This window comes from Emys orbicularis, chromosome 19, assembly GCF_028017835.1.
Source record: "Emys orbicularis isolate rEmyOrb1 chromosome 19, rEmyOrb1.hap1, whole genome shotgun sequence".
NCBI classification, from domain to species: Eukaryota; Metazoa; Chordata; order Testudines; family Emydidae; genus Emys; species Emys orbicularis.
In genome coordinates, this window is record NC_088701.1 from 22,412,891 (window position 1) to 22,434,529 (window position 21,639).

At 44.7% G+C, this 21,639-nt stretch overlaps 1 protein-coding gene across 1 annotated transcript; it reads left to right on the forward strand.

The window, feature by feature from the left end:
• The first annotated feature begins 64 nt into the window (after positions 1-64).
• On the forward strand, positions 65-12,602 carry PTGES3 (prostaglandin E synthase 3). Its single transcript, XM_065419125.1, has 8 exons — positions 65-204; positions 7,766-7,879; positions 8,047-8,116; positions 8,857-8,955; positions 9,265-9,354; positions 10,241-10,303; positions 10,794-10,818; positions 11,415-12,602. Coding segments are annotated over exons 1-8 (483 nt in total). The 5' UTR covers positions 65-202; the 3' UTR covers positions 11,435-12,602.
• Positions 12,603-21,639: the final 9,037 nt, after the last annotated feature.

Here is a 21,639-nt window from a genome sequence, read left to right on the forward strand (position 1 = left end):
GGTATTTTGCTGCGTCACCAGCGCCTGGAACAGCCGCCGTTGCCCGAGCGCGCGGTGCATTGTGGGTGCTAGGCCGAGCCCTGAGGAGGAGCCGCCGCCTCACGCTGGTCGGACCCGGTCCCTCTCGCCGCTGCCCACCCGCGCCAGAGAGCCCTGAGCCGGGGACCCGCCTGACCCGGAGCCGCCCCTGCCGCCGTTCGCCATGTGAGGGGGGAAGGGATGAGGGCCGGGGTGGCCTGTGGAGCCGGGGGAGGGGGAGGGAGCTACTCCCCCCTCCCCCCCGCAGCGGGGAGGGGCCCGGCAAGGCCGCGGCCCTGGCGACGGCGGAGTCTCGCGGCACTTGTGGGGGCGCTTTTGGGAGGTGATGGGCAGGCGGGCGCAGGGGTTTTGGGGGGCACGTGGGCTGGGGGGAGGCGGGGTTTTGGGGGGCACGTGGGCCGTGGGGAGGCGGACGCAGGGGTTTTGGGGGGGCGCAGGGGTTTTGGGGAGCACGTGGGTTGGGGGCGCAGGGCTTTGGGGGGAGGCGGGCGCAGGGGTTTTGGGGGGCACGTGGGCTGGGGGAGGCGGGGTTTTGGGGGGCACGTGGGCCGTGGGGAGGCGGGTGCAGGGGTTTTGGGGGGGGCGCAGGGGTTTCGGGGGGGGCACGTGGGCTGGGGGAGGCGGGCGCAGGGGTTTTGGGTGGCACATGGGGGGGGGTGTAGGGCTGAACAGCTCAGCCCTTAGGCGTGGTCACCTGTCTGGGTGTGGGAGAGGGTAATTTGGGCGGGTGGGAGGAGAGCGATGCAGGCACACTGGGTCCCTACAGCCCAGGGGATGAGTAGTAGTGCCAGAGGGGCTGGATGTAACCAGCAGCCTTTGTTTTTATCAAGGTAAGGTGTTGTCAGGGTTCCCAGGGTTCCTGTCTCTCCTAGGAGCACCTGAGGTTGTCACTCAAACCTGTAACTGCCCCCCCTCCCTCTTAAGAATTCAGGGAACGATCAGCCTCTGCACTATCTAACAGCTTCCCTGTTTGAGGGGTTGGCCACTTACATTGTATTTCTGGAGCAGCAGCACTCAGTACAGTCCAAAACTAAGTGTAAATGGGACACACAACAGCAGTTTAATTCCTTTCTCTTCCTTACAGATTAAGAGAAATGCAAGCCACTATATTAACTGGTGTTGGCTGTTTAAGTTCTTTAGTGTGTTAATCTTCTTATAAACCACGTTTCTCAACCAGCAAAACGTGACAGAAACTGAAACAAGAAACTTACTCTGGCAGACCATGAACTAGTAATAGCATGGGGGATTGGGAGATAGGACTCTGAATTTTCTTCGTGGCTTGACTTCTGACATGCTTTGTGACCTTGAGCAAGCCACTTCACTTGTACGGCCGTATTTCTTTCTGTCTCTCTGTAAAATGGAGACTTGGGAGGGTGTTGAGCCCAAACATTTGTAAAGTGGTACAGGCATTTACATTCCAAAGCAATGTAAAATATTAGGTGTGTGCATATCATAAAATAACTGAGATTCCCAACTACTGTGTTACTCAAAAACTTCCTGAGTTGACTTCTGGTTGTGGCAATTGCAGCATAGAATTGCTTAGTTTTGTGGGTCTACATCATGGTACCAGACCAGATGATGAATCTCTAGAACACAAATACAGGCATTCTCATAACTATTTTAATATATTTTAAATATGCTTATTGCCTTGTTTCTGGGTACACCTATGTAAAATAACTTGTAATAAAAGCTAGTTTCATTACCTAAAACTAAATCCCACACTCACCAATAGACTAAAATACTCTTCACTACTATCAGGCCCTCAGGTAAATTCTTTGCTCACCAAACAAACTTTGCAGCATGTCAATAAAGTGTACCAACTCAGGCCTTGTTGGGGGAGAATTACATGGTAGAGATCCCTTCACTGAAACCTAGCGCGCCCCCCCCCCCCCCCCCATGACATTCAATACCAGGGAAAGAATAAGATAGCCTGGGGGTTGATTTGAATTGTGGTAATATATGGGAAAAGATTGTGTCTTGGTGGCTAGGACCCCAGTTTATTTTAGCACGTCCAAATCACTAGCCACCCTTTGAACTGCAAGTGCTGCAGGATACCAGTTCCATCATAGTCCATACAATTAACTTTGCTAAGCTGAGGAGTCACTGTATTCTGCACCAGCTGTAGCTTCCAGGTGGTTTCCTGTGTAGTCTGATGTAGAACACACTGCATTAATGCCATGTGGAAGTGACAGACAAGTATCGCTAATTTGGCAGGATTCCCATCAGATGGAAGCTAGTGAAGAGGTCACTGCAAAGTAGGAATGAAGATGCAAGATGAAACACAGCACAGTGTGATGGGCTAGTCGCTTAGGTTAAACACATCAATTTACCCATAATGCTGAGGTGGTCTTTCATTATTTGAGAACAATGGCAACCAGAAGTGACTGGCTCTAATCTAATGTACTATGGTCACAATTCTTAAGTAAATGAAACTTGTTTCCTTGTGTGTGTTTCATCTGGTGGCAAAGAGCACCAGAATGTGAAATACAGATAACTCAATATGGAGAAGACTGCTTATTGTAAGGGGCCAGAGAACACTACTTTAACTCTGCTAAAGATACTACTTACTTTCTGGGTACATGACTGTTGTGTGTCATGGTATAAATTGTTTGAAATATTGGACAAACCTAATTGTGCATTTAGGACTTAATGAGAAGTTGATGTGATAGAACTCTGCCTCATTCCTTGTAGCTCAAGTGACCGCTTGGCCAACTAATGAACTTTTTCAGCCCTCATGGATGAAAGGTTGTTCTTGTGAAATGGACTTGGTTACACTGAGGGAAGAGAGGAAAATGGTAGGCTTTCATGATAATGCATGCAACTGGTGCCCTTGAAAATCCTGACCACATTTCTCCACTACTAGTCAGGCAATGTGTCATGGTTAGTACTGCATAATGGTTGTATAGGTGTGGAGTGATCTTACTGCACGAGTGCTCCATAAAGAATTTAGTCAACATGCAGACTTTATCGACACTGTAGGTCCTCTTTTCTTCCAGGAATCTTAAAATAGAGATACAGTACTGCCTCATCTGAAATTTCTGTTAGTAGTGCTGGTGCATCTTGCATTACTGTTTGTGTTATGAAATTCTGATTCCTGGCACATCATGTAGGGGCCTAAATTAAGGTTGCCATCAAACAGCCTAATTTTTGAAAACTTGATCTGGATGGCTATCTGCTGGTCAGACTTCCAGAGCAGTTATCCTGACTGCAGCAAGCCTTTTTTGGGGGGAGAAGAGAGTATGTAAATCTAAAACAAGATAATGATTCAAACTTTAAACATGGGTCTAGTGTATGTCCTCTTGCTACTATCACCTCCTTTTCACATGGCTTAAATAATTGGGAAGGGAACCCCCATTTAATTCTAGGGCTAATCTTTTAAACAGACTCTTAGGAAATACTGTATAGTGGTGCAGTACCTTATTCCTGTAAGACCCGGTTAATCTTGGCAAAGATGTTGAAGGTATGGCTTGTGTTTCTTCGGATGTGTAGCTGTTACATATGCATATAACTCTTAAAAGGCTAAATGTTAATAGTGTTCAGTAAATCTCTTGCATTAGAAGAGAGATCACTGTCCCTTCTCTTGATGATGTAACAATTCTGGGTGATAACTGATGATTTGAGTTGGATTTTCATATTCTCACACAGCAGTATGGGAGATGGCTAGCGTACATAGCATCCAAAGGCAGCAAGTCTGATGTCTGGGCTAGGCAAATAAAAGCAGAGCACACTTACCCTTGTCCTTCTTTCACTACATGCCTTTAAGTCTTCGCAGAGTGAGGCTTTTGTCAAATAAGGAATTAAAAATATTGAACTGGGGGAATAAGCGCTCTTTTATTACTAAACTTAGCCAGCATGGGTCCTCACAAATATGAAAGGAAACTTCTTGCCTTACATACTGTTTCTCAAATGTGTCACTAGAAGGAAGTTAGTCTTTCACCCAATGGGTTGGAGTGGTTTGCTTGAATTCAAACAACCCATCCAGGAATGGATTCTTTTTTCACATTTGAAGACCACTGTTTGTGGTTGAGGGAACCTTTTAATTCCTACCTGGGCATTATTGGGTTATGCTCAGTCCCAGAAAGATAGAACTAGACCTTAATGGAAACTTCCCCCCCCCCCCCCCCCCCCCGTGGAGCCTAGGAAAACATAATTGTGAACCCAGTCGCCTTTGCTATCAGATCAGTCTTTGTAGAGCTGGTGCAAGAATTGCCAATAAAGTGGGTCTCTTCTGTGGTAGCAACTATTTGTATATGGCTAGAAGCTGCGTCTGGGATAGTATTCTGAGAATTTCAGAGTTTGCATTTTCCCCTATTGAGTTCCTCATCACCACCATCATATGCCTATTGCTTGAAAATCAGTGTGATTGTGAATCAGATTTTATGCATTTGAATAAGTGAGACACGTGATAAAGGTTTTGATTAAAACCATGTCCACTAAAATAAGTCCACTCACTTAGCAACATAAAATCACTGTACTACTGGAATACTCTCAAACGAAACTTTATACTGTTTTCAGATTTAACCTCTCAAGTAAGACATCACAAGCTAAAAGTTCAGCAAAAATAAAATATATGGTTTCCCTTTTACAAACGTCTTTTCTTTCCTTCAAGCTTCTTATCCTTGGTTTCTAGTATAATCAGAGTAGCACTTGAATAGTTTTAGGTAGACTCCACTGCAGTAACTGGACAGAAGCATACAAGAGCTATATGTGCAGAACAGCTCCTTTACTCTTTCTGGCAAGAGTGAAATTAAACACCGAAACACTGCCTTTAGTGTGCTGGGAAAACCATCTGACACTAACCCTGAAAATACTGTTCATAAAATAAACTTACAGAACCTACTGAACCTTGCATTATAAGATGGCTGGAGGAAATCCCTTGCTAAAGGTGTAATGGTGCATGTAAATGTGCTTGGTTATTGGTTTTGTGTCAAATATTGCAGAATACTTCATGCTTGACTCAGTCAATTGAGAGTCTGAGTCAGAATTTCTCAGAAGCTTTACCTTTCAAAAGTGTAGCAGTGGTCTGTTGAAATGGTCTGAGAACTTGTCCTTGTATTAAGATTCCCTTTTTGGCAGGTTATTGCAATGCTTTAACATGGAGGGTTGGACTGCAGAGCATCTTGTTCTCAATCCCTCCATGTAATGGCAGGAAAAAGCTAGTGTCCCACAAATTCATAGCTCTTTACATGTGTTGTACATACAAAGTGCAAATACCCATTCTTTCATATGCAACTGAATGCTCTAGACTTGTGTAGTATTAATAATTTACTTTTAGCCAGTATATTGAGGTAGTCAGAATTTTATGTTGGAGAATAAAACCTTGAGACCACTTCTTTACATTGCTCCAATGTCAAACATTTACTGAACTCATGAGCAGGGCTGTATTTGTGTTCAGCATTGTGGTTCTCTGAGATCTGCCCTTTAACATTATAAATGGGTTACTACTGTCCTACCTCCCAGGTCTCTGGAGGAAGGTATTCCAAAGTCCATTGCACCTTGTGAAAAACGCTTCCTGTCTTGTGTTCGCGGCAACAGCAGCTTATGCAAAGTGAGGTGACTAGTCTTTCCTCCAGAATGCAGAAATTCAGTTATCCAGCCTGGCTTGCATGTCAGCTGTACTGATCTGTCAACAGTTTTGCTGGGAAGAATGCAGCGGGGCATACTGAACCATGGTAGCTGTACCTGTCAGATGAGTATGCTGACACTTAACACTGTCCTACTTCTGGTAGAAATGGGACTTTTACTTGTGCATGCTTGTAGTGTTAGCAAGTTGTGGGGAAGACAAAGGATTTCCACTCTTGTTCTGTGATACTGAGACATGTGGAAGGTGCTTGCTTGTGCAGTTATCTTTAGTGACCCAAGTGGCTGTCTATCCCATTCTCCCTCTCTCCCCACCCCTTTCAGTTAAAGTGTGGTTCTATTTGGCAGTGTAACCAGGACTTAGGCATGGCTAAGGCCTTGGATTCACATGGGAACAACCACATCATGCTGCAAAACAACCTCTCTCTCTTGTAACATCATTGATCTTGCAGTGCAGGTGGAACCAAAAAGTGCCATTAAATCATACTCAATTCTTTTAAAGGTACTGAGATCAAATCTACGCACTTCCTGCTTAATATAAAACCAACTAGTGATAACTTCAGTATAAGGCCATTTTCAAGTCTTGTCTGTTCCTCCAACACTAGACACATACAAGGAATCAGTTTGGAGCTGGTGTTACAAGGAATCTATAGGATAGGCAACTGAACTTTTAGGGACCTCAAAATCTTGACAGCAAAGCTAATCAATTGATTTGTATAAAGTCTGTCACCCTGAAAGAATGCTGTATGCTTTACAAGCTTCGCTTCCTGGGCACCTAAATACAGCCGCCTATGGGATGCAGTGTGGTTTCCATTCTGCACCAAAAGCATTGATTACTCTAGAGCAGGGGAAATGAAGCTACTGAGAGAAATAAGGAGGAAGAATCTAATTACCCAGGTCAGAATTTGTCCAGGACACTGATACTGCTGTTTGTATCACTTGTGGTACAAAGATCTTGATGGATCTTGTGTGGTCAGGGCTTCAGCTTTACATCCTATCCAAAAAGCAGATGATCTGTTTTGTACTATCCTGGGGCATTTGCTTACCACCTACTGAATTGTCAAGCACATATCCTGTTGCACCTGTGCTCTTCTATGGAGCCTCCATAGAGGACTGAGCAAGTCTTTATCCTACTTAGGCTGAGATCTGACATGGTCACCTCAAAATGATACAATTCCTAGAGGCTTGTCATGGATGCGTCCATTGTATTTTACTTGAACTTTTTGTAATTACATGGCTCCTGCCCACTCTCTACTTTTGTAATACAGTAGTTTGGAGCTGAGGGATAGCGGCTTTTATGGGGAGGGTTTAATAAATAAATAAAGTGAAGTGTATTTCTAATTCATAATAAATCTCAGCACCTTTAAATAGCAATGAGATTTTTTCTGTTTCCTCATTGCTAATTCTGAAAGACTACTCTCCTTAAAACTGTCTGTCTAGATCCTGTTTACAAACCTGTTCACTTGCTGGCAATTTCTAATGGTATTCACATGCAAATTAAACTGAGCTTACTCTTTCTTACCTGTTCATCTTCATGAACTTGAGTTTTCTGATCTATTTCATACAGTTTTTAACTAGAGAACTTGCTTCAAAGTTCAGTCTGGCTAAATAGGAACCACTGGCGTCAGCAAGAACTCAAAGGTACTGGAGTAGCATATCAGCCAAGAGGGCTCTGATTGCCTTAAGTGTATGATCTCTTCATTTCATTTCATTATCTGTGGTAACCTTTAAGCATTCAAGGAGTGTTACCACTTGGCGATGTTTTGGGGGATTATACACTGAGTAATTTTCTATTCTCTCTTCAGCTTCTGTCTATTTTTCAACCTAAGCCCCATTTGGGCTGCTACTCGCATTGTACTAAGCTTCTCATTGCAGTGCGTCTCATAACTGCAAAGATGACTTTCTCTTGCTGATGAAAGTTGCCTTTATTGCAGTGAAAACTAGACCGATGCTATTAAAGCTGTTTGGAAGGTGGAAGTGTGCATACAGTGGCAATGTCCACCCTTGAATCTACTAGCAGACTAGGACAGCTGAGCTTTGGTACTCATCTTAAAATTAAGAAATAATTTCTTTTTAACATTGAGACTTAATTAAATGGCACAAGTTTTCAGTTTTGATCTAATTCTCTTAAATGGTCTGTTTCTAGGCAGCCTGCTTCTGCAAAGTGGTATGACCGAAGGGACTACGTCTTTATTGAATTTTGCGTTGAAGACAGTAAAGATGTTAACGTAAATTTTGAAAAATCCAAACTTACATTCAGGTAAATAACTAAGACCATTGTCAAGTGGAAGAGAAATTTCAGTATCTAAATGCTGACCTGACCCTTTTTCTAACTAAATAGCACGTACCTTTATTTTATTGCAACTATCTTTGCTTTGGGACTTTTCAGTCCAGCTACATAACTAGCTTAATTCTTTTCTCTTACAGTTGTCTTGGTGGAAGTGATAACTTTAAGCATTTAAATGAAATCGATCTTTTTAATTATATTGATCCAAATGTAAGTATTTTCTGAACTTTTATTCTCTGTACCCTTAATTATACAAGAAAAAGGGACTCTAAATATGTGAGGTACTTGGATACTATGGGTAATGAGCCCCATTAGTAACTTAATGTACTTAAAGAAATTTTTGTCTAAGAAAGGGATCTCTGGTCCTTTCTCTCTGCTACTTGAAGAGTGGCATGTCAAAGTCTGCTGAGTACTTACTGATTGCACTTCTGTGTGCTTCTCACCACTGTTCTTACACGTCCTTTTTTAGCGCTCCTTGCTTTAGCCTTGTTCATCTTTCTCAATGGACCAAAACCAAACACACACACACACAATCAGCATCATTGTGCCTGGTAGAGCAGGTATTTTTACTAGCTTGTAAAATGTTGCTGTGCAGGAGTGTGGGGTTTCAGTCTTGGGTGGATAATGAATTTTTGCAATCCCTTCCCCAGTTTGAATGCTGTGGCTAGTCCAAAATTGGGAGGGAGGGATTATTTTGGTACATGCTAGATCACAATGCAATGTTCCATAGACACTCCAGTAGGCTTTGGTGATCTATTCAAGTATTCATTGTAAAGAGTATTCATGCCACATGAGAGGAGGCAGCTACTGTATATACTTTATTCATCCTCTCAAGCATAACTGAGTGATGACCTCTCAAATGGGTGGGTGAATGCAGATGTATAAATTTTACTGAAGTTGCTCCTATCGCCTGACTCTACCATGTTAATAGGACAATTCTTTCATTCCAGGAATCCAAGCATAAAAGAACAGACAGATCTATCTTGTGTTGTTTAAGAAAAGGAGAATCTGGCCAGTCATGGCCAAGGTTAACAAAAGAGAAGGCAAAGGTATGCTTCCATTCTGTGGGGGTTTTTTTGTTCTTCATTATACTCATGGAAGCAGTGGTCACTCCACTCAAATTATGGAGCGTTCCTGTGTCATGTCAGATGATGAACAGGTTGAGCATTTACTGTGTGCTTTGTAGTACCTACCAGGTCATTCAGCCCATCTGCCATTTTGTTTGGAGCTCTCGAAGAACCTGCCTACATTTTCCTAATGTGAAGGAAAACTTTTCCTGTTTATTTCCTCTACCCCCAACACAACCCTAGAACAAATATTCGTCCCTCAAGGAGATAACTCTTTGTATTGCTGTGTAGCTCAACTGGCTCAGTGTGGATTTCAACAACTGGAAAGACTGGGAAGATGATTCAGATGAAGACCTGTCCAATTTTGATCGCTTCTCTGAGGTGAGGGAAGAGGAGAACCCAGAGGCCTGGGTTCCATTTTGGGGTTTTGTTTGCAAGCAATAGCTGGTAGCTAGGCAATCAGACCTCTTCAGTCGTCTTAACAGACCAAGTGGCTCCTTGGCCATCAGTACCAATGTGAACTCATTACACATTCAACTCCAGCTGTTGCCAGCACCAAATGAGTGACTTGGCAGGTTCCAACTAGAGCAAAACAATTTTAGAATTATAGCAACTTCATACATAAAATATAGTTGATCATAGTCTATATAAAAAAAACACTTCATTGACTGCTGCTTCTGTATGTTTAATCTTTCCTTATGATGATCTCTAATTGCACTTTGAAGAACCAGGCTTAGTGCAAAGGGAGGCTTGCACAGCACTCCAAAGCAGTAGAACAGGTGCACATAGGTTGTGCTAGAAGGCATGTCTTCTCCAGAGCAGACATTGCCAGTTCTGCTGGGGTGGGGGGGTGCTGTGGACTCTGATGAGATTACCAGCATTATTTGCGCTTGTGACCAAACCTATTCTTAACGTGGCTCTCCAGAGGTAGAGGGCAGCTAATGCATTAATTTGACTTTCCATCAGATTGAGATGCAGTTAATTTAAAAACAATATTTTACGTGTTGAGATTTATACTAATCTAGCTAGTCTGCATTCTTACTTGGGCTCTTCCCATGAAATATTCTTAATGAAGAGGCAGTAACTACTGCGTGTGTGTAGAAGGGCTTACAGAAAGCACAATGGAGACTGATCAAGTGGAGCAGGACTCTGATAATTGGGACTGGTTTTAGACTTGGAATGCAGTATTCCCTGGGTTTTATAGAGAGCATGAGAAAATGTCAGTGAGACAAAGGCTTTAATTTAACACTAGTTCCCTTTATAACAGATGATGAACAACATGGGTGGAGATGAAGATGTAGATTTGCCAGAAGTAGATGGAGCAGATGATGTAAGTAGTTTATGGGGATTTCTTAAAGTGTTAAGTTTTCAGCAGATATGTCAAGGCTTGCTCAGGTCAACTTGTATCACCACTTCAGAGTTCTCAGAAGCTTCCCTAACTGGAAGCAGGGGCTATATCTGGACTCCTGCTCTTCATTTCCTTTGTGCATGAACAGTACATCAGATTTGGAAAAACCTACTTTTGTGTCCTCTGCAATGACCTCAATGGTAGTGGCTTTACCACTGCAGCTGTTGTGCTTGAGCCAACCTTGCCAAACCTTCAGCTGTGGTTCTTGGTAATTCTGCCTTGAAGCATGTAAGGTTCACCAGAGGTATAGGGTCCTTCCTGAAGGACGTCACAGTAAATCTGATCAAAAGGATGTCTTAAACATCCTCAGTATGAAGTTGAGTGGTGGTGTTTACTGGGTTAGTGTCAGGGCAGAAGGAGCAGCTTCAGGACCTACCTGACTTATTTGCCAACTTTTTTCTTCTTTCTGCAGGATTCACCAGACAGTGATGATGAAAGTAAGTTATTTTAGCATGCAGATTTGTTTCTGAGCACTAGTCTTACATAAGCTTTGTTTCACCCAAAGTAGGACAGTCTTGTGGAGAGCTTGCCAGCACTAAGTGTCGTGCTGCATGTCGCCACAAGTGACTGTGTTCTAGTTAGCCTGCAGTGTGTACTCAGTACAGGTCTAACTCTTACATATGTCGTCTAGGCAGTGTGATCTAATGGACTGTCGAATACAGAGTCGTAAACTTTCCCAAGAGTTGCAAGTGTCACTTTTGAACTTTGCAGATTGCTGCAGTCCCAACAACAGTTGTTGAGGCTAGAGACTAATTTGCATCTCATACATGGTGCTGTGTAGATGCTAATTGACTAAAGTCTTGTATTTCATGCAGCGGTTACGAGGACTCGTTCTCAAGTTCTGCACATATTTGAGACCCTAACTTGTCTTTGCACCAGTGGACAAACTAGCAAAAGCATTCTTAGAAAACTGCACTGCATGCTCCTTAGACTGGTGCAGGGATCGTGTCTCTGCAGCCCCTAGTGCAACGGGTTCTAGGTGATCTGTGTTCAAAACAAAACCCAAACACTAACGCACTAACTCTATCCTCAGAAATGCCAGATCTGGAGTAAGGAGAACTGTCGTCTTCAAGGTTTGGGGAAAGAACTTCATCACAACATTTCATAACCGAAGAATTCCTGAGTTGATCGCTCTAAAGGCAGATACTGCATCCTTTAACCCATGTTCAATCTGTTTTAAATGGTTTCACTGATGGTTGGTGTGTACCATTGTTCAGGGCAGTCTTAAGCCACATGAGGCAATAATGTTATGCAGGAATGTTTTTTTTTCCAGACTTCCAAAAAACAATTGAGGTGTAGGCAATCGCTACAAAACAAGTTGCAATAAAAAGGGCTTAGAGCCTCCTTGCCTCGTCATAAGACATAATTACAATGGGAAAATTCTCAATTTACAGGAAGTGGTAAATTAGCATTTTTCCCCTCAGTGTGGACTGCAGATCATTTAAAATTTCAGATTTTTATACCTGGAACTCAACTGACTGAAACAATGTTTTAATTGGCTTACAAAATTAAACTGGTAACATGCTATACCTCTGCGGTGTCTTCAGGTGTATTCCACTAATGTTTTAATAAAAAGGAAAAAAAATTGCTTCACTTTGTTGTATTTAATCACTAGTTAGTGTTCCAGATGTATCCTAGCTAAAACTAGTGAACCCCTAACTTAAATGGGTGAAGCCTGTACATTTGGTATTGTTTGACCCTCAAGCTTTTACATCTCTTAGTACAGAGGGGTGAAAGTGGCTGGCTGTACATTGTTGCTTGTCAATCTGTACATTTAGACCAAATTGTATTTGCACTGTTGGTATGGAAACAAGTGACAAAACGTTAATACACTATTGGGTTTTTGTTTCATTTATTTTGACCAGCTTATTACGAGACTGAAAAACCTCAATCTGTGTTAAGAGCAGAGGGGATTTTTTTTTTTAAATGTCTACATTCTTTCTAATAAACTGTTGAAGACTCCATGGCTGTCCTTTTAACTGTCTGGTTGACTGTAACTTCATGTATTCTTACTATTTGCTGGAATGGATTTTTTTTTTAGTTGGAATACTAGTGTGGGATTATTTCAGCTGTTCGAAGGAGGCAAGTTGTAATGTTCCCAGCAAACCTTCAAAAAAGTGGATCTGTAATTGAAAATTGTAGGTACACTTTGACAACAGTTTAAAAAAGAAAAGTGTTGTGATTTGACTAAAATAAAACAATGTTTTGTCCTCCTCCTAAATCTTTGAGCTTTTGCATTTTGGCACTTTTAGTTCCCTTAAATGGCTCTTGGGCTTTGTCAGGTGCTGGGTGTATTTGTTCATGATTTCATTATGTTCTACCTCTGGACTCCCAAGTGGAAAGCTTTGCACGGTTACAGCTGAAGTGTGCTGCTACTGATGCAAAGAGGCTCTGAAGTATTATTTCAGTATTCTAGTGCAGGCTGTAGTACCTGCCCTAGCCTTGTTGCCATGCACATTTGCGTGTTCCATAACTGTAGCTTGGTGGTCTTTCAATACATCTCTGGTGTATTTATGAACAGTCGTCAATTAACTCACCATGACATGGGTTGGGTCTCCATGAAGATTGCTCCTTCTGCCGAACAGTCTTGCCATGAGTTGGTCCCTGCATGCAGAGATTGAACTCTGCAGACATTTAGCCTTTCTCAAGCTCCAGCTATGGGAATTAGGGAACAGTCTGGTGTTGCTAAATCCACATGTCTTTTAGTTAGAAGACAAAAGTGCTTTTTTGATTCTGAGCAGTTTCTCCTATCCCCAGCAGGAGGCTCCTGCTTTGTACTTTTCCTCAAAACAAGACTCCTTCCAGCGGGATCATTATTAAGGGTCGGTCTACACTTTAGCTGGGCCACTGCAGTCTTAGTGCTTCAGTGAAGATGCTGCTACATTGCCGGGGCAGCTTCTCCCATCAGCACGGGTAATCCACTTCTGTTGATGTACTACTGTCTACAGCAGAGTTAGGCCAGTCTAATTGCATCACTCACCGGTGTGGATTTTTCGCAGCCCTGCACGACAGTTATACCCATGTAAGCACATAATGTAGGCATGGCCTAATGATTCAGAGCTAAAGGTGCAGAAGCCCAGAAGAAATTTCAGTAAGTGCAGGTGTGTATGCTGCTCGCCTACCTCAAACTGTGCAGGGCTGTGCCATTTGAATCTGTGGGGGATACGATCTAGAACTGCTATTGTGACTGCAAATCTGTATGCCTTTAGCAGAGTGAAGGCCATAGAAGGGAGAAGATGGATGCAAATCGATCACCTCTGTTGCCTTTTGATCTTCATTTAACCCCTCTTGGTGCTGGCCTTAGCCTTGACACTATCTGATGAGAGAGGAGCAGTGAGTTGCCAAAAGACACTGAAAAGGAGTGGGCCAGGCTCACCCTTAGAGGAAAGGAGATTTCCTGGGCCGGTCAGCCTTTATAAAGGAGTCACTTGTGCCCCTCCGATGTAAGCTGGAACAGCCCTGTGTGCATCATTCTAATCTCCTGTGCTTTGTGCTGGGTACAAGAGACAATTCATAGAACTGTGGATGTAGGACTGATGACAGCTGCTGCTACCTGACAATAGGTACAGCAAAGAACGTTGCCTGACACTCTTGTCACTTACGGCTTTACCTGGTACCTTCTGCAGAACAGGAGCCCTCTGGCTTATTCCTGGCACATCATAAATCGGGCTTCATGCAACTAATACTAAGACGTGACCCTGCTTGTTCAGGTTTTGTCATAGTTCTGTTACTGTCCCTATATGCTGCTGAAGTCACAAGCAGTGTGTCCCTCTGCTCATCGGGGATGTCTACTTAAGCAACTTCCCTTTTAAAGGGGTCCTAAATATTGTTAGTAATAGCTGGCCGTTGTCCAGCTCCTATATCTAACTTAGGTACCAAATTACCTGCTTCAGTAGAGTCGCTGCCAGTTGAAAGCAATTGCCTAAACCCCTGCATTAAATAAAAACGCGTGGAAAAGAACTGGGCTCTCTAGAGAGAGGTAGCAGCTGCAGGGAAGGTGAATGGTCCGTGGGTGCTAGCACACATCTATTCCACTGGAGATGCATGCCTGCCTCAAGCAGTTGCCAGAGAGGTTTTTCCTGCAGTGGTACTCATCGGGGTGATCCGAGCGCCCTCTGTTGCCACGTGTGCTGATGTAAGAGGATTGTGCCCCCCGCACGACCCTCTTCAGTTCCTTCTTACCGCCAGTGATGGTTGTCAGTGATTCCAGACTTGTGAGGGAAGCGCTTGGCGCTCTGTGTATAGAGCCTGTTGTTAGAATTTAGTTAGCCTTACGTAGTTCTTCGCGCTAGGCTTTCATTTTAGGACTCTTGACCAATTTTTCTCTCTCCGTACTGGAACGATGCTTCATGCTGGGATTTGAGCCCTGCCAGACTTGTGCTAAACCTGTGCTGGCCAGCAGCCCACTCCCACCCTCGTTATGTGTGGGAGAATCCCACGTTAGTGACAAGTGCCATATTTGCTAAGGATTCAAGCCCTACTCACAGGAAGGTAATGGTGAGGCTCAAGTGCTGCTTATGGAGGCTCCATTTGAGTCATGTCACGGGAAAAGCACCCCAAATACATCCGCTTTGGTGCGGAGTGCCCCACCGCAGACGGACTGTGGCCTCTTGTTCCCGTTCGCCAGTACAGAGAAAAGACAGGCCTTCCTCAAGTTCGGTGCGTTGAGCGAGTGTGTCTGTACCCAAGCCAAGTAGAGGCAGAGACTCTGAGACTCCCATTGCCTAGGGAGAGAGGATTGCTGCCTCCAGAACCCGGGCGGGTCCATCCGGGCCGTCCCCTGAAAGATCTCTGCGGCGCAATCAGACAGTGCTGTCCTTAACCACCCCAGAAGCATATGCAGCTGCAAGGGACCTGCTTAGCCTATTAGTACCAGTATTGCCAGCAATACAAGAAGGTGGACAGCTGGTACTGATGCCTACAGCTCCTACCTTGCTGTGTCAAGACCCTGTAGTGCCATTACCTCCGAAGCGTCCGTAGAACCCGGTGCAATCGAGAGGCAAGCCTCCGACGATATCCCTGGGCTTGGCTATCCCTCACCAGTCCCAACTGGTTCTGCCCCTCTGTTGGCAGAAGCATTGGATTCTTCAGACTCAGATGTGATACTGTCTGTATCCCTTCTAGGATGAGGAACGTATTCCCCCCTCACCATTGGCCTCATTCTAAGAGACCATGGTCCAGGCAAGGATGGGTCTCAGGCCCATACCAGTGGCCAGTCTGGACACCGTGGGGCCCCTCCAGCTAGGACCTCCACTCAACTCTCTTGTTCACTATCTTCAACAGCGCACTGGGGGCATTGGCACGAAGGGCATCCTGCTCTGGTCCATTTGGGGCATCCCCCAGAGCCAGAAGATGGATTTACCCACATCTGAGCATAACGACCACTAGTGGTGATCAGAGAAGGACCCGCTCGGCTGACCCGCTAATGTGTTTTGTTTCCCTGGAAGCTAAGCCGCTCAGAGATTAATCGAGGAGTTTATATGACCGTCTCAGAGGCAAAATGCCTCCAGGCACAGTTGGGTCAATTGTGCTCGTGTTTATGTAAAAGGCAGCAGCAGAGTTGTCTGTTCGAATTAATAAATTCTTCCCTGCTATGTGGAGGAGGAAGGCTGAGCAGGTTAAACATACTGCTCTTACCTCCCTGATATTTATACAAGCCTTAAGATGACCAGAGGCCCTCGGCCTCCAGAGACCCCCATATGATCTTCCCCCACTCCATGAGGATGCGTCTGATTAGAGTGAGGGTTGGCATCAGGGAAACAAAGGGGACCCCCCCCCCCGGCAGACCTGGAGAGGATCTATCCACGGATCTAGAAACAACAGAACGAACACTGGCATTCAAACCACTCTGTCCAAATGGTGATGCTTCAGGGTAGACACTGAAGCTAGTCATGCCGACCTACATCAGTACGTGCTGCCACGTGACCCAGGAGACTGAGGCAGCTGCATGCTGGGGTGAGAGGTATGTTTTGAGCGGCAGCACTTGGTCCCCTAACAGTTGGAACCTGGATTACAGTAGAAAGGCTTTTGTGGAGTCTGACTGCCCCGATGAACTCAACTCTCTCTCTACTGGTTTTAGCATTGGTTTGTCTTGGTTTACTGGGAGTCCTAGCGGGTCAAGCTGTGGCTACACCAGATAATGCTCAAGCATCTGTTTTGTGGTTTGCAAATACTGGGCTGTGCCGTTCCTAGAAGAGAGTGCAAAGCAAACCAAGAGGAGTGGTGTTTTGTCTATACTCTGAGGAACTTATGGTTGAGGGAGGGAACGAAAGCACCAAAGTGCCGAATAGGCAGAGATGATTTTTGCTACTTTCCAAAAGGGTGTCCCAAAAGTCCTACAAAGGGACTGCTTCCTCTTGGGCCAGTTAAACTTGGAGCGATGTGAGCCACTGATGATGCCGGTAAAGGGGATGACAGGTATGTATAGGTCATAGACAGGTTATATCTCTCCTGGCATCCCCCCCTATGTAATGGTAACAAGGCTCATTTTAGATTCAATTAACTGCTGTTTTCAGTCCATATCCGCTTGAGTGCGAGTCCCCATGAGTGTGTGCTCACTGTAATTCTTTCTGTGAGGTGGTAAATATAAAACAGTGGTGGTCAGGCTCCGGGCATATACAAAGTCCTTTATAAATCCCTCCTAGTGTCTCCCCCCCCTCCCCCCCCCGCAAACACTGCATGCAATACTGTACATGTGAGGAAGAAGACAAAAAGGATACCGCAGTTTGCCTACCTGGGGCTACATAAACCACAACACTACCAAGGCTTAGTCACAAGTCTAGGCTGACAATAAAGAGTGCAGAATAACTTTTAACAAGTTGGGGGGCTATTACTCATGCTAATCTAGTTCAACTGTCAATTGCTAGAGGGGGCCCATTAGCCTTGCTGGGGATTTAGTCCATTGACTTCAGTGTGCTACAGCTCAGACCCTACATGCGTTGTGCTTATCTCCTATAAAAAAGACAGCTCACCTTCCAGCCAATGGTCAGCACTGTCTCCAGTGTGTGCTTGTCCTTGTTGATCTCGGCTCTAAGCGTGTGGTGAGAATGCGTGGTAGTGGAGTGAGCGTACCTGGGCCTAGGGGGTGGAACAAGCGTCCCTGTTTCAGAAATGCGGGGCGGCTCGAAATGCTGGCCGGCAGTACTAATTTTAGGTCTGCACTTTAGCAAGATCTATTGATAGCTATGTAGAATGGGGCCAGGCTCGCTCAGAGAAAGTTCGCTTCATGGACTGTTATGGGAGGCATAAGGATTGACCGAGTTACAAAATAACACTTCAACGGAGGACAAAGAGGCACAATGCACAAGCTCCTGTGACATCAGAGTTACCTTTCAGTCCATTTATCAAAGTGGCTGCATTTCCCATTTCAGGGCAGGATAAACAATAGACAAGCAAAGAAAATCAATCTGCAGCCAGAGGAGTTTAATAAATAAAAAAATCTTTTAATTATCAACCTTGTAAAACTCCCATGAAAATTACCAGTCCGGGCACAAGATTTTTGTTCTACCTTACCACAATGAAAACTAATCTTCTGCTCATCCCTCCAGAATCATCATCTCCGGCAAGTAGATTTTTTTTTTTTCCCCAGAGCTGCTCTAGTGTCTTTATTTCATGCACAGGGGTCAGAGTTAAGGATCTTGTGAATGTTTTCTTTACTGTAAAGACCTTGATGTTCATCTAAAATTAGGCTTGGAAGAATTGGATTTTGATTGGTAAATGTTGGTTTCGTTGCATGCCAACAAACCAACAAAAGAAATATTTCTATTGATGATCATTGAAATTTACAGAGAGGGAACGTAAGAAATGCTGCTTGGGAACTTTAGCTTTTGATTTAAGGAGATCTGCTTTGTATATTTTGACATGTGATGTTGACAATATATGTTTTAATAATTATAAAGATTGAACTTTTTGATTCTCAACATCTATCATTAAATTTAGAATCAATACAAAATGTTTTAAAATGTGCAAAATTATAGATTTAAAACTGTAAAAACTAAAAATAACTGAAAAAAATGCTTAAATATTTTTAAATCGATGTGGATCGGTGCTGATAAGAATTACAGTCCCCAGTTTGGTAATGAGCTTCTTGTGGGAGCATCTCATAGTTAAAAGACAGGAGTGGGGACACCTGATTTCTACTGAAATTGATGTACTCTGCCACCGTTAGCAAAGCGCCTCGCAGCACATCAGTTGCCCCAGCTGTAAAACGGGGAATAATAAACTACCTCTATGCTGGGGATGTGAAATAAGGTGTTTGATTGTAAAGCACTTTCAAGGCCTGAAAGGGGAGGTTATTTTAGCTAGCCTTCCTATCATACAAGTGCATTGGTGTGCAGCCATCTCAGGTTTATCTTGATGATCAAAAGGTCTCACAGTGACAGATCAGGTCTTGTTTTTGCTATAGCATGTGGATACTAATTACTGACTTCAGAAACATCCACCACCTGCCTTATTCAATGATGTGATTCGTCAGTGATCTTCACAGGTTTTGGAAAACTTTTTGTGCCTAAACTGAACATGTCAAGGCTGTGTACCATTCCCTGTTTTTGGAGTCTCTTTAGCCAGGTGTAGATAACTCATCTGTGGGTCTTGCTCATGTGGTGGTGGTGGTAGATTCCTGTGTATGACAGCTCTGGGATTACAGAATCTAAGGGATACCTATGTTTTGCTGACCATCCTGTTTAAGACCTTCCTTACAAATAATCAGACATCCAAATTTTTCTGTATCTCAGAGAATATCTTTTTGTTTTGTTTTGTTAATAGCACTTTCCATCACAAGGGGAGGGGAGCCAAAATGTTTTAGAAACCAATGGGAGAACGGATCACAGGGATACCTTCACTCCTCCCTTATGCTCTAAAATGCAGCCATGTCGGAGTGGATCACAGCAGCTGTTTATAACAGTGCACATGAGTTTAGGCGAGGAATTTCTGGAGAACAATGTGTCCAAATGAAACTGGAGCCAATGTAATTACCGTAGTGAAGGGGTTATCATCATGGGGGTTGTAAGCAACCACCCTTCTTAATGGCTAGATGGGAGAAGGTGTACTGAGGCAGGGGTGGGAAGAGGTTGAGGATCACTACCCCAGTGAGATTCTAGCCAGGACTCTTGGACTAGCCATTGGAAAAAGTGATGTGGAATTTGTAGTGACCGCAGGAGCTCAGGGCATCACCTTTATGTTTCATTTGAAAAGCAGTATGGGCTAGCACCTAGTGAGGGGAGGGCAGAGAGCCCTGCTTTGGGCACTGGCACTGAAGCAGGCTTGTGAGGCACCTCATAACCCTGCATTGGATCATTGAGGTCAGTAAAGACCCGAAGGGGGAGAGCACCACCCTCTGAGCCATGCACGTCACTGCTACAGTGATCAAATCACTATGGTTTCTATTCAAGCTTCACGGTTACAGAAAGATTTTTTTTTTTTTTTTTTTTTTTTTTTTTAAAAGGCAGACTTAAAATGGTGGCATAACTTAGGGCCAGGGCTACCCCTGACTGTGGGAACGGAGCACTAATACATCACTGATGTTGATTTGGCAGAGAATGAGGCGGTTAATGGAGGGAAAATGGGAGCCAGGACTCCTGGGTTGTCTTCCCAGCTCTGGGTTGGGTGAGATGACATTCATAGACTCATAGACTTTAAGGTCAGAAGGGACCATTATGATCATCTAGTCTGACCTCCCGCATGATACAGGCCACAAAAGCTGACCCACCCACTCCTGGAATAATTCTCTCCCTTGACTCAGATGTTGAAGTCCCTAAATCATGATTTAAAGACTTCAAGTCGCAGAGACTCCTCCAGCAAGCGACCCCTGCCCCATGCTGCGGAGGAAGGCGAAAAACCTCCAGGGCCTCTGCCAATCTACCCTGGAGGAAAATTCCTTCCTGACCCCAAATATGGCGATCAGCAGAACCCCGAGCATGCGGGCAAGATTCTCCAGCCAGACCCACATTGACCATTGATACTAATTACCAGCGATGGCACGTTATTGACCTATTAACTAAAATCACGTTATCCCATCAAACCATCCCCTCCATAAACTTATCGAGCTTAATCTTAAAGCCAGAGAGGTCTTTCACCCCCACTGTTTCCCTTGGAAGGCTGTTCCAGAATTTCACCCCTCTGACGGTTAGAAACCGTCGTCTAATTTCAAGCCTAAACTTCCTGACGGCCAGTTTATATCCATTTGTTCTCGTGTCCACATTAGTACTGAGCTGAAATAATTCCTCTCCCTCCCTGGTATTTATTCCTCTGATATATTTAAAGAGAGCAATCATATCCCCCCTCAGCCTTCTTTTGGTTAGGGTAAACAAACTGAGCTCCTCGAGTCTCCTTTCATATGACAGGTTTTCCCATTCCTCGGATCATCCTAGTGGCCCTTCTCTGTACCCGTTCCAGTTTGAGTTCATCCTTTTTAAACATGGGAGACCAGAACTGCACACAGTACTCCAAATGAGGTCTCACCAGTGCCTTGTATAACGGAAGCAGCACCTCCTTATCCCTACTAGAAATACCTCGCCTAATGCATCCCAAGACCGCATTAGCTTTTTTCACGGCCACGTCACATTGCCGACTCATAGTCATCCTGCGATCAACCAGGACTCCAAGGTCCTTCTCCTGGGTTCTGTTTCTAACTCTGCTACTGCCTCATTGTGTGACCTGGGAAAAATCCCTGTGCTGGCTACGATTCCCCTTCCGTCCACCCACAAATCAGCCTCAGGTCAACAAGCATTCAGGACCCGAATCCTAGGACCCTGCTAGGGGGATGGGTCAGAGCTCGGGTCCCACTGTCATTTTGGTCCAAGCCCTGCCATTTGGCGGTGCGGATGGAGCTCAAATCCCAGCCCCGAGGGCTGCATGGTGCAGCGTGGGTACATTAGCCTGGCTGAGCGACCCACGCCCAGCAAGTGTGAGCCCAGGTTCACAGCGCAGCATGGACTCCACCAGCCTGGCTCCCGCAAGGCTGGGGTTACAAGGCAGGGTGGATCGTGTGACACCTCCCCCCCAGCCCCGGCTCCGTCCCAAAAATGTCTGGGGCAAGGTCCCGCCAGTGGGGAGGGAGCTTTGCCCTCTTCAAAGTGAGCCCACACCAACCCACGTGCGGTTTTTGTCTCAGTACTGGACAGGGGTCAAACCCATGGAAAAATGGACCGTCCGGCTTAAAACCAGGCCAAGGGCCCGGCTAGGTGTAGACGCTCCCCGGGAACCACGTCGGCTCCAGGGGCTGAGAAAGGCCTGTGGGATCAGGAGTCAGGAAAAAACCC

Bases quoted from the DNA above. Each gene is read 5' to 3' on its own strand.
- PTGES3 (XM_065419125.1), top strand. The intron at 7,880-8,046 runs GTAAATAACTAA...TTTCTCTTACAG, and splicing joins AAATCCAAACTTACATTCAG to TTGTCTTGGTGGAAGTGATA. The intron at 8,117-8,856 runs GTAAGTATTTTC...CTTTCATTCCAG, and splicing joins TTAATTATATTGATCCAAAT to GAATCCAAGCATAAAAGAAC.